Genomic DNA, 13575 nt, shown 5'->3' on the forward strand with positions numbered 1-13575 from the left:
CACTTTGGTCCTGCAGAAGACGTCATGAGGCCGTTTTCATATACGTCAAGTAAAGTCATGTTTATTTGTATCGGCATTAATCACAAGTCTAATAGGGCTGTACAGACAATACACAGACATTATTAACATAAACTATAGACAATGGCAGTTATAAAAAAAATCATCTAGCTCGCAATATCCCTCAACCTTAAAACTTTCAAGTGAAAGTGTTGCAGACCACCAACTATATTAATTTTTATAAACTACATAATTAAATAATCATCAATGTTTAGTACACGTTTTATTAATATTTTGAATTTCTTATGTGGTTATATTAAAGTGGTTTTAGGGGGTCGCTTATATGCGATGTAGGCATTTATGCGAGTACAGTATACGGTACTTAAAGACATTTTGGTTTTGCAGGTTCATTTTGTTTTTTGAAAAAAAAAAAAAAAAGAATATATTCCACTATCTTTGTTTTGAACGGCACAAACCTTTCTTTGGATACATTTGAAAGGGGACATTTTTTCTTGATTTGGAAAAAGGGTGGAATGGTTGGTCCCCAAGTCAGACTATTTGAGAACCGGTGCTTAAAAGTAATTTAAAGTAAAGTGCATCATTAAAAGCGAAATTGGCATTTAACAGTCAAACACTACAAAGTTAACGCGAGAACAGAAAGTGTTGCAGAAATACAGAAGAAAATATGAAAATAAATTATCAAAATATATAAGGTAAAAAGAAGAAGAATAATGATAACATGTTTATTTCAAAACAAGGGGGAGCCTATTAGGCATGTTCTATATCATTTGCACATTGGTGATCATATTAAAAGATTTAACAGAAAAAACAAATTTGTTGACAGCAGTTTTAAAAGTGGGTTTACATTTTTTATATATTTTACTATAAATTTGTATGAATTTTCATTTATTATTACTTCTCAAACACTTGGGTTTTTAATTGTTTTACCTTTTACTATCCGTCCAAAACTTCATTAATTGAATCTAAGAGAATTAAAAATCAGTTTTTTAAAAATTGGATTCATCGATTAATCGAAAAGGATAATCAACTGATTCATCGATTATTAAAATAATCGTTCGTTGGAGCCCTGATTATATATATATATATATATATATCCCCATCCCTTATCTGCACCGCTTATCCTCAGTAGAGTCGCGGGGGTGCTGGAGCCCATCCTAACCATTTTCGGACAGTGGGTAGGGTAAAACCTGAACTGGTTGCCAGCTGGTCGCAGGGCACACAGAGACATACAACCACTCGCTCATTCACACCTAGGGACAATTTGGAACGGCCAATTAAGCTGAAATGCATGTTTTTGGATGTTGGAGGAAACCGGAGAGCCCGGAGGAAACTCAAGCAAGCAGGGGGAGAACATGCAAACTCCACACAGGAATGTTCGATCTCATGACCACAGAACTGTGCCGCGGACACGCTAACTACTCAGCTGCCGTGCTGCATAAACATAATATATTTATATATATATATATATATATATTATATATTCACTGGAGCCCTGCAATTGGCTGGCAACCAGTTCAGGGTGTCCTCTGCCCACGGCCCGAAGACAGCTGGGATGGGCTCCAGCACTCCCGTGACCCTACTAAGGGTAAGCGGTGCAGATAAAGGATGGACGGATGTTTATTCACTAGAGATCAAAATTAAAGAACAAGCAAGAAAAACTAAAAAAAAAACTGTCAGCTATTAGTAAGAGGTGTACAGGCCTCTGCTGTAAATTACTTCAGGATATATATATATGTATATATATATATATATATAAACAAAACATGAAACTGGCACTGGGAATAATGTTTTAAATGAACAGTGTGCCTTGCTATCTTTTAGTAAAAATAAAGTGTGCCCCGCTTAAAAAGTTTGAGAAACACTGACCTAGTTAACTGTCCCAATGTATCTAAAGTCTGGCGACTGGTCTAAAACTAATATAGAAATATTGCAAGTAGCCTATTGAAAAAGAGAATTATCGGGTAGACAAATTACAAATGCCCTTTAAGAAGAATATTGGACTCTCAGTTTTGCTACCTGCCAACAAGAGCTGGTGTGTCAATGATGGTGCTGTGTTCTTACCAGAAGAGAAGTCTGGAGATAAGATTAGCCTTTGTCGACGGATTATCCTTCACATCTTGACGCGGAGCTTCCATGTCACTGGGCTAGTATTGTAGACACTTTCTCTGCCGATAAAATATTTAAGGCGTGAAGAAAAAACAAATGGTGGAGTTTATGGAAAGATTTTGGTGACCATTTTATTCAAGGAGAAACACCGGCCGCCGGTGTTGTGCCTAGCGCGTGCAGGAGGCGTGTGCGTTTGACGTTTGCCTGTTGTGATTGGTTGAAAGGCGTGTCTATCAGTGTCTTCATGCCAAATTCGATTTGTATTAAAAACAAATTAAAGTGGTGACAAAAAAATAATAATTCATTGAAGAAAAACAATATTTATTTCAATAATAAGCATAAATACATAAACTAAAATGAAAATGGATTTTCAAAATATTTGTTCCCTCCAAAAAATTGCATCAGGGATGTCAGATTCAGTTTGGCTCTGGGGCCAGCCAGATGCAGACATTTTTTTTCTGTTCGCAGGCGGGCCGGGTCAGTGAAAGACTCTTAGCTTTGTTTTTCAGTATTATGGTATATCGTTCAGCTTGAAACAGTTATATTATTGTCATGGGTGACAGGGGATCTTTTCTAATCACGACCCATTTATTCACAAACAATGAGCAAAAATGATTTTTATGTTTGCCATTGAATGTGTTATAACTGGTTTATTTCAACAATTGAATGAATGCAGTTTTACACTTGAACCGACCCATTACGCTTTGCAAACTCAAGTGGGAGCTATGACAAATATATTATTATCTTAACTTTCATACTGGTTTAAAATGAATAAAAAAGAAATACAAATTAAAAGTGTTATCGGTGCATTTGCAATAAGATTAGACAGGGGAGGGGGCGGTAGACGACGGGGCGTAAGGTGACCATATTTGGCCATGCTCACCCTCAGCATTAGTTTTTTTTTTGTGTCATGTTTTGATTAATGTATCCAACAATACCTTCAATAAAAAAACATTTCAACATCAGATCGAACTACTGAGCTTGCCCCACTCAAGCTGAGAGTTTAACCTTTACTGCTCTTAAGCGACCAGAGGGAGCATTTGGTTTGCATTTATTTTAAAAATCATACATTTGATAGAAATGACCTAGAAAAGTGCTTTCTGACATACTCAGAAAATCATGGTGGGACATATAAAATCATAAAATGGGCCGGGCCTGGGTAGTCGCATTGCATGGCTGTGTGAGTGCGTGTGGATGGATAAGTGTGAAGTACATAGTAAAGCTCTTTGGGAGTTCTTCATTGACTAGAAGAGTGCGATATAAATGCACACCATTTACCATAACACGAGCCTAACCTAGAGGGAGCTAACTTTTTAGTCCACCAAGTCCACTTCCAAGAAAATGGTGCGATTTGTTTCCCTGGCGTTTTCGTTGTTTGTATTCTTCCTTGTTGTCTTTTGCACTCATTTCAGTTTGTACTACTCAATACACGCAAAACAAGTGGCCAAATAATACAGAACCCGAACAGACGGAGGACCCAGATGCGTTACGTTTTCACACAATCTTTATTTTACGGGAATGGGGCAGTCATGCGTGTGAAGACAAACGCCAGTGATTCGGCGATCGTTGGGCGGAAGAAGTGAGAGAGAAGTCAGGCGTGGGATAACGGGAAGCTAAGGCAGATCCCGTCTGCCAGATACCAGATACACGAGCAGATACCGGACAGGACGGAACAGACGACATCGATACCTGATCCTGATACACGAGCAAGATACCGGACAGGACGGGATCGATACTGGATACAACAGCAAGATTACGGACAGGACCGATACCAGACAGGGCAGGACAGACAGGATCGATACCGGACACTGGAGACTGGAGCAAGATACTGTACAGGACGAGACAGGCGGATTCGATACCGGGTACTGCAGCAAAATACAGGACAGGACGAGACAGACGGGATTGATACCAGATACTGGAGCAAGATATCGGACAGGACGAGACAGATGGGGTCGATACCGGATACCAGATACACGAGCAGGCTACCGGACAGAGTCAAAATACAAGTCTTGCAAATGCAGAGGGTCGTTGACGGACTGAAAAGGAGTGAATGAGGGCACTGAGTTTAAATGGGAGGGAAGCCAATCATGTATCGATCTTGTTGGTATCTGGCTTCCTGTTGTTCCACGCCAGGCTGCTGCCTACGTCTTCCGACCAACGATCGCCGAATCACTGGCGTGGAACGGATGACATCTTTTCACTTTCGTAGCACTGAATGGGTTTACACATTTAGGTATTTAAATGCTATAATAATATATTTTGATTAATTGGTTTGCCAAAAAAGGGAGAACATTAGCATTTTAGATACTTTGCATGAAATAGTAAATACAGGCATAGTATGTTTTGTCGCAAATTCACTTTTTGAAACAATGAGTCATTTTGGTGCCCTGAAATGAATGACTAAGTCAAAACGAGTGGACCTTGCTTCCATCGAAACATTACTGTTTATCCTTTCACCGTTCATTGTGTTAATATTATGCATGGTATTACTTCTCGTCTGAAACGCAGGTACACTAAGGAGGTTCTTTAGTGTATTCAAAAATAATAACTAACCCTAAGCTTGGACTTAGATTACTGTTTGACTTTGAGGCCCATGTGTCCATCCTTGACCATGAGAGATGTTCCACCTGTAAATCATCTCTGTGAAAACACATGTCCAAAGTGTAATTTACCTGTCCGGGGCGATTGAGTGTATTTGCTCCTCTAAAATAGATCCCGTTCATTTGTGAAAGCCAGCAAATGTCCTGCTTGCAGATCCTGGCTTTCATCAGCGGCCTCGGGGGACTGGGGGCGACGATCGGGGCCACGGCATCCAATGAATGGAAAGCTACCAGTCGTGCGTCTTCGGTCATCACGGCCACATGGGTGCTGCAGGGCCTGTGGAATAATTGCGCCGGGAACGCCATCGGAGCGCTCCACTGCAGGCCACACCACACCATCTTGAACTTGGACGGTGAGTTTGGCTCTTTGTGTGACGGCTTTTACACCGTTTATACAATAATGGAAGGTTTCAATGCGCCTTCATGCTGAAATATTTCTTTCTTGTAGCGAACATGATGCAACTTTAGGAAATGTTTTGGTGTGTGACAGCTAGGGAACAGAACATTTTTCATCACTAGCATATACCCGGTAGTCCAGGGATGTCATGCTCAGTTTGGTTCTGGGGCTGGATACTGACTTTATGTTCTGAGGCGGGCCTGATCAGTAAAATAATTTTTCGCTTTGTTTTTCAGTGTTGAGCTTAATAATTCCGCCTACAGTAGAAACCAACTCTACACATTCTAATGACGAATAACAAGGGATCTTTTCAAACACAACAGATTTATTCACAAATAATCGGGGAAAAATATTTTCGTTTTTGGCATTGAATGTGTTAACGGGTTTAGTTTATCAGTTGAATGAATGCAGTTTTACACCTGAAACAGCTCACCACACTATACAATCTCAAAACTGCCCTCTAGCAGCGGGAGAGAGCATTTGGTTTGCATTTAGTTTAAAAAACTCTAACTTTTGATAGAAATTAACTAGAGACTCGCTTCTTTCTTTGACATAAGCATAGATTTATGGCGAGCTGGATTAAATCACCCAATGTACCAGATCCGGCCCGTGGGCTGGAAGTTTGACATAACTGCGGTAGTCACTAAATTTGCGAGAAGAGCTCTCACTATGATAATAAAGGTTTTAACATCATTATTATTTTAGGCAAAATATTCGATACATCTCTATAAAAACTAATCACTAAAAATTTCAATATTATGACCAATATTTATTTCTATTTTTTTAATGCAGTGCAGTTTTAAACAGATTAAATAATAGACGTTTTTAATATATTCCTCTCTCCTACATCATGAGCAGATAGTTACTCTACAAACAGAAAAACAAATATTAGTAATCTGGTGTCACCTACTGATATGGATGAATGTTACAATTACTGGGTTGATCACTGGAAGAAAGCAAATACTGAACAATTGCATTGCTTCTTTTGCATGGATAAATTTGGTCAATTTTCCCACAGCACAGTAAACAAGGTCCATGTGACACTAGTTGAAAAACATTACTCAAACATTAACAGACAAGTGTGTCATTTATTTATCAAGATAATTTAAACTTAACATTTTAGGTTACAGAGAAGTTCTCTATAAACAGTTCCAATTCATTTGATTAATTTTAAAAGTGTGGCTATATTTATATCCGTCCATCCATTATCTGTACCGCTTATCCTCAGTAGGGTCGCGGGGGTGCTGGAGTCCATCCAAGCCATCCTCAGGCAGTGAACTGGGTGCCAGCCAGTCACAGGGCACACAGAGACAGACAACTCACTCGCTCATTCACACCTAGGGACAATTTGGACCGGCCAATTACCCTGACATGCATGTTTTTGGAATGTGGGAAAAAACGGAGTGCCCAGCAGAAACCCACGCAAGCACGGGGAGAACATGCAAACTCCACACAGGAGGTTCGATCGCATGACCTCAGAATCGTGCCGAACACGTGCTAACCACTACACCGCCGTGCTGCCCCTATATCTACATTCAAACTTTGAATTAACTAAAACTAATAAAGACTGGTTTTCAGTTGAATAGCCTTATTTACTGGCTATACAATGCAAATCGTTACTCTTAGAGGATATGGGGTCAATGAATTATTATCACAACACTGTTGCAAGGAATTCAAACATCTGCGACAAGAAGCTTGTTTCACATTTACGTTGGCCTTGCACTCTGCTCAATGTTTTTACGCTTGTTTGTGAAAAATGAAAAACGAATGGCTGTCTAGCTCTTTACAATATGTGGCAGGGTTTACCAACCTTGTAGAAACATATGCAGATAATGTAAGATTTGGCTTTATTGTCACGAATAGTTTAGACAGGTACATTTCAGCATCATTTAGAATGTATTACTTTTGAGAGAATAATTAAAATATTTTTAGGTAAGCCTCCCAAAAGAGTTTTTTGTTAAAGTTACCTGAGATGTTCCAAATGATGCGTGCATCAATGTCTCCAAGAAATTTCGCATTGTTGAAAATAACTAAAAAAAGTTAACTATAGTTGATGGAGGTTGTAATTGCTTTATTCAAAATTCTGGTTTAATCAAAAAAAACTCAACAGGTCAGGTTTTACAAATCAACATCTGCAGCTTAGAAATCTTTTGTACCTTTTGAAGATTACGTTCTTGAAATAATTTTTGTTCTTATAATTTGATTCATTTGTAGACGCTCAGCAAGGTGTTATTTTTGAATTAATATTTGTATTCATATGTTTGATATTATTATAGAACACGTGGGAAATTGAACTGAAAAAATAATATCTGAACAGCCCCCCAAAAAAGTTAGTTGTTGTACATTATATTTTTACGTATTATGCTCTCTCTGCCACAACCCGGGTTCGATTCTTGTTGCAACCAATGTTTTCCGACTGTGGTCAGTGATTTTTTTTGACTGATCAATCATTATACCAATACCGTACTAAACTACCGTGAGATCTCATGTATAATGCGCATCCACTTTTTTAGTTAAAAAAATTGCATTAACCACAAGTAAATACTGTATGTCAGCAGTCCAATTTCTGTCTGACAATTTATTGTTGTTACTTATTAGTTAGGCAAAAGCCTCATTCTTTAATCCTAAACCACATTCAAGGCTCCTTCCTGGCACGTTGGCGAGGGGCCGGTCTACGGCATGACGGACCGTCGGCGTTGTCCTCCAAGTTCCGGTCCAAACTCCCTGCGGTGGGGCATGCAAGCATCCATAACACATTAACTGCCTTCTGGCTGGGTACTCTGGCTACTTTTTCACCCGGCTGGGAACCATTAATCAATCGCGGGTGCAGCCGCTACTGCACTGGACTCAGATTAGTTGGGAACAGCATGTATCAGGAGATCTTGGCCTTTGTGCTCGCCACCTCGGGATGGGTCCTGGTCTCGTCCACCCTGCCCACCGATTACTGGAAGGTTTCCTCGCTGGACGGGACAGTCATCACCACGGCAACATACTGGTCCAACCTGTGGAAGACGTGCGTCACAGATTCTACAGGGGTGTCCAACTGCAAAGACTTTCCTTCCATGCTGGCGTTAGATGGTCTGCCTTTCAAAATATTTTGATTTTTCTCACTTTTAAAACGTCAGATCGGAGATTATTCATCGATGTAATTGTGTCTTTGTTTAGCTTTAGTTGACTGATCCTTACATTTTATCAAGGAAATTGATTCAGGGCTGCAGGCGGTTTTGACCACATGTCGGTCCAAACTGTGGAAGACGTGCGTTACCGATTCTACCAGGGTGTCCAAATGCAAATACTTTCCCTCCATGCTGGAGCTAGATAGTCAGCCCTGCAAACTATTTCAATTCATCTCTATTTTAAAACCTAAAATGAAGGATTAGTCACCGCTTAATTGTGTGTATGTTTAGCTTCAGTTGAAGTTGACTGAACCTTAAACCCTATCAAGGACATTGACTCAGGCCTGCAGGCGGTTTTGACCACATATTGGTCCAACCTGTAAAAGGCGTGCGTCACCAATTCTACCGGGGAGTCCAAGTGCAAAGACTTTTCCTTCATCCTGGTCGTAGATGGTCGACCCTGCAAGATATTTTGATTTTTCTCTTTTAAAACAACAAATCATTATTCACAGCTTAAATGTGTCTGTGTTTAGCTTCAGCTGACTAAACCTTAAACTCTATCAAGGAGATTGACTCGGGGCCCCAGGCAGTTTTGACCACAGCTCACTAGTTCTGAGCTAATATTTAATAATGTTTAATAATATCTGCATGTTTTTGAAAAAGTTGTTTATGTGTGACTGCAGGTTACATCCAGGCCTGCAGAGGGCTGATGATTGCAGCAGTTTGCTTGGGCTTTTTTGGAACCATTTTCGCTCTGGTGGGGATGAAGTGCACCAAAATCGGAGGGAGCGACAAGACCAAGGCGAGGATAACCTCCTTTGCAGGGGCCACCTTTATCCTCAGTGGTAAGATAGTTTTGTTTTGAATGATTGTTCAATGATTGTTAGTATTGTCGCGTAAAAATATTTCCCTTAATTTTTTTTTTTCATTTTTCGACAACAGAGGGTCATTTACTTTTAGAAAAATTCAAAAAGATCAAAAGAATTGTTTCAGTGTACTTTTTTCTTAATTTTTAATGCATATCAATTTATTATATGACAAAAACATGTTCACTGTAGCTCTAATGGCTTTGGCAATTTTTATGTTTCTCTAGAAAAAAAGGAAAAAAAGGCTCCTTGAAAAAAATTCTTTAAAAGTATTATTTTTCTCATATTATCCGTCCATCCATTATCTGCACCGCTTATCCTCGGTCAGGTCACAGGGGTGCTGGAGCCCATCCCAGCTATCCTCGGGCAGTGGACAGGGATACCCTGAACTGGTTGCCAGCCAGTCGCAGGGCACACGGAGATACGCAACTCACTAACTCATTCACACCTAGGGACAATTCAGACCGTCCAATTAACCTGACGTGCATGTTTTTGGGATGTGGGAGACCAGAGTGCCCAGAGGAAACCCACGCAAGCATTGGGAGATCATGCAAACTCTACACAGGAAGGTTTGATCTCATGACCTCAGAACTGTGCTGCACACGCGCTAACCTATGCGCTGCCGTGCTGCCCTCATATTAAAATATCTTTAACTTAATCCTCCACTAAACTATTTAGATTTCCTCAATGGGGCAGTGTGTGTTTTTTGGCCATTAGATGCTACTGCATTTTGTCTTGCAACTGAAGACAAGTGCTAAAAAGCTCAAGGAAGAATAGAAACTATGGAGTCTCAAAGTGACCAAGATGAAATATTATAATACAAATTTTTTGCCCAGCCTTATTGAGTTTTTGTTGGTACCCATATCAGCAAGATGCCAGATGATTATGTCAGCTTCCTACAGGTGAGGCCCATGTTATTTAAATAAATGCTAATTTCTTCAAATTTAGTCAAGTCAAGTATTAGTATTTTGAAAAAATGCATACTGATGTTAATTTATGTATTTTTGTTTATTTTTTAAATCAATGTTGTTTTTTAGTGAATGAAGTTTCCTTTACCACTAAGGGGTGTTATATAACAACACTGTCCCTTTAAAATAACTTTAACTTCATCCCCTACTACAAATAAATGACCTGCCTTTTTATGCTTTCAAAAATTTGCCAATATTTATTTGATTTGATTTTTTCTCATTTTGATTGAAAAACTACTTAAAATACACTAACATCAGAAATATATATTACTAAAAATGAGCAAACACTGCGTATGGAACAGTAAGATTTATATATACAGTCTATATCTATTGTGTAGCCGAGATAACAAGTTATACTATACAATTTTCAATGTTGATGCACCACTCATACTTTTTTTAGGATTAGGTTATCCAGCGTAAAAATGATATTTTGTTAAAATACGTTTTTTTTAAATTACTATATCTGGTCACACAATTGTGAAACTTAAAAGTACACCACATCGATGGGTGTATTTATTATTATCTTATTATAAATTGATGGGATCTGGATTGATAAATCAATTGTCAATTGTATCCATCAGCAAAAAAAAACATGTCCACCTCACTCCCACTATGATGCAACTGCAAGTTGTTAGTGTATACTGTTTGAGTTTGTGATAAAATTACATTTGTGACCCCATTCCTTTTTTCCCCCAGGTTTGTGTTCACTTTCCGCGTGTTCGCTATACGCCCATCGCATAACGTCAGATTTTTTCAACCCGATGTTTGTGGAACAGAAGTAAATGATTTTTTTGGTGTTCAACATTACTTTGAATCAGTCACATTTGCAATGTTAAAAAATACACACTTTTTTCCATTTTAGGTACGAGCTGGGAGCCGCACTTTTTATAGGCTGGTCTGGTTCTGTCCTCTGCATTCTAGGTGGAGGTGTGCTCTGTTTTTCAGTGGCAAACTGTAAGAAAAGGTCAGTTGTTTGTTACGCCCCCAAAAAAATCCATGAAGCACAACTGCACAATCTCATGAAATCAAATCCAAAATGCATTCTTTTTGCATCTACTGGATCTCATAAGGGTCCTGGATGCTGATGCTGAATTATGTGTGTTTGTTTACTCTCAGTCATACAGATTATGTCTACAAAGGCGCTGCCACACATTCGCATATTTCATCCTACCAAAGAGGACGAGGACCATCTATGAGCCAGAGGCCGCCTCCCGAATACAGCAGCTCCTCCAAAGCAGCCCCTAATTTTGATAAAAACGTATACGTATAAATGATGTGAATATTAAAAAGCTGTCACGTCTGGAGCCGTGGAGTAGATAACAGCACACTGGAGGAAACATTTCTGTTGAGCATCAGGTGAATTTTTTTTATTAGTCACAATGAAATGTCATTGAGGGTTGGCTGTGTCCATTTTTCAGCAAACGCAGCAAAAACGACTGACAAAACATGAACAATGGTTTAATACAAGATTCATAAAATCAATATTTTTTAACAATCCTAAACCGAGATTTGCGAAATGTTGTAATGCTAAGTGTGTTCTTCTTCATCCCCAAATTATTTATTACCCTTAAAATTCATTGTAAAGAGGGTTGCGCGGGGGGTGGGGGGGTGTTGTCAGAGGTGTACTTAAAAAGTGGAAAGTAGTATATTTTCTCTATTAATTTTCTGTTATCAAAGCCCAACTGAGTTCAATGAGCTTATATAGTTTTTTCGTCCACTGTGCTTTTCTACTTTTACCTTTCTCTGTTCCAGAGCTGGTAACACTATTAGAAGCAGGGAGGAAAGGATGGTAAAGGAGGGGCTTAGAGTGATTTCATGCTCGTCCCATGGGCTTTTTTGTTAGTGTAGCCTGAAAATGGTTAAAGTAAGAAAAAGCCTGTTTCCAATAAAGTCCAAACGCTAACCCAAATCCTGATAAAGATGATAAAAAAGAAGTTTATCAGTACTTGAGGAATGAGCTGACTGAGGCTGCGATCATGGCTTTAAACCGGGAGATGGCGGCAGAGAGTGGCAAAATTTCAATTTGAGGACAACACTTTTAGTCAATATTAAAATAAGAAAATCACCATACTGTATACCTTAAAGTTAGCTCTTGTTATTCAAAAAAAAAAAAGAATTACTTTGTAATAGAAAAAAAAGAGAGAGTATTTTTTTCTAAGTTTCAAACAATATTATTTTACTTGAATAATGAAAACAGTAAGGTTTGCGTGTTTTTGTATAGCTTAAGATGACACCGGAGAGGACACCATATCTTTTATCGTTAAAGTGATAAAGGGAAATTATCTTGTATATTTTTACAGCTGCAAAAGGTGTATGTCGGATTGTGTGCAAACCAGATTGCGACACCACTTACGGCCACTAGAAAACACACTTACACAATAGATCAGATTTGTGTTTGTTAATAAATGTATTCATGCAAATTGTATTTTTTATATGGCTGGTTGTATGTATTTACTTTGAAAAAGCTGAAATGTGTGCAACTGTTTTTCCGATGGTATTTGATAGAAAAAGAACCTTGCTAATAGGGAGGTTAATAAAAGCAAAAAAAAGCAATCGCAAGTCTGAGTAAGTCCTACTGTGTCGTTTTTCGGTTTGCTGTTAAAGGAACAGTGTGTATTATGTGACTACTACATGCCGCTCTATTGTGTAGTGCATCTAAAAATGGTGCCAAATAATACAAAACGCACCATTTCACTTCTCACAATTTTTCTCCAGGCTTTTTTATGTTATTGGTTACTCTTAGCAGCAAGATGTAAATGGTTTGCATTTATATAGTGCTTTTTAAGTCAATGAACAACTCCCAAAGCCCTTTACAATGTGCTTCACATTTATCCATACACATAAACACTCACATACCAATAGCCATGCAAGGCATTTACCTACTTATCAGGGATTCAGTGTCTTACCCAAGGACACTTTGACATATAATACGGAGGAGCCAGGAATCGAACCTGCGACCTCTTGAACAAGACAATCAGGCAACAAGCAGTAGCTGGCGCCAAACGGGCGGGCCCAAGTGAGGGCAATGGGCAACCGTGACAAATCTGGAATATGAAATGATCTGAAATGATCTGCATTTATATAGCGCTTTTCAAGTCAATGACTTCCCAAAGCGCTTTACATTGTGCTTCACATTTCCCAATAGCGGCCGTGATCTGTGCAGCCATGTAAGGCGCTAACCTGCTTATTGGGGGTAATTGGGGGTTCAATGTTTTACCCAAGGACACTTCGACATGTAACACGGACAAGCTGGGATTTGAACTGGGATCCCTTAATCCTAAAACGATCGCTCTACCTCCTGAGTTACTGCTACTTGACCGCAATGCGAGAGCTACACCGCAATGCGAGAGCTACTGTCGTCTCTAAAAAAACAATCACCAAGATGGCTGACAATTATGTCAGCCCTGTTTAGCTAAGGCTTCTTTCATTTAAAATAGATGCTCGATGAAATAATAAACAGTTTAAATTTAGAGAATAATTTCAATAAATAAAAACTAAAACAAA

The 13575-nt window shown here is 38.9% G+C and overlaps 2 protein-coding genes across 6 annotated transcripts in view; one reads left to right on the forward strand and one right to left on the reverse strand.

Moving 5' to 3' along the window:
- Positions 1-2287, reverse strand: part of LOC148353195 (ATP-binding cassette sub-family C member 4-like) — a 118057-nt gene extending 115770 nt beyond the window's left edge. For all 4 annotated transcript variants that reach the window (XM_088352498.1, XM_088352497.1, XM_088352496.1 and 1 more), the window contains exon 1: positions 2080-2287. In XM_088352498.1, coding sequence (XP_088208624.1) covers positions 2080-2153 — 74 coding nt within the window. In that variant the 5' untranslated portion in view covers positions 2154-2287. The remainder of the gene's footprint in view (positions 1-2079) is intronic.
- A 2576-nt stretch (positions 2288-4863) lies between these two features.
- On the forward strand, positions 4864-11650 carry LOC148353196 (claudin-10-like). Of its 2 annotated transcripts, none has more exons than XM_088352344.1 (5): positions 4864-5077; positions 8921-9082; positions 10768-10849; positions 10934-11035; positions 11188-11650. In XM_088352344.1, exons 1-5 carry the CDS (start codon positions 4864-4866, stop codon positions 11339-11341), a joined length of 714 nt encoding a protein of 237 aa, XP_088208470.1. In that variant the 3' UTR covers positions 11342-11650. The 2 variants fall into 2 exon arrangements, with proteins under 2 accessions (XP_088208470.1, XP_088208471.1); XM_088352345.1 differs by lacking the exon at positions 4864-5077 and adding an exon at positions 7793-8199.
- Positions 11651-13575: the final 1925 nt, after the last annotated feature.

This window comes from Urocampus carinirostris, chromosome 14, assembly GCF_059441175.1.
Source record: "Urocampus carinirostris isolate Australia breed hairy pipefish chromosome 14, RoL_Ucar_1.0, whole genome shotgun sequence".
NCBI classification, from domain to species: Eukaryota; Metazoa; Chordata; class Actinopteri; order Syngnathiformes; family Syngnathidae; genus Urocampus; species Urocampus carinirostris.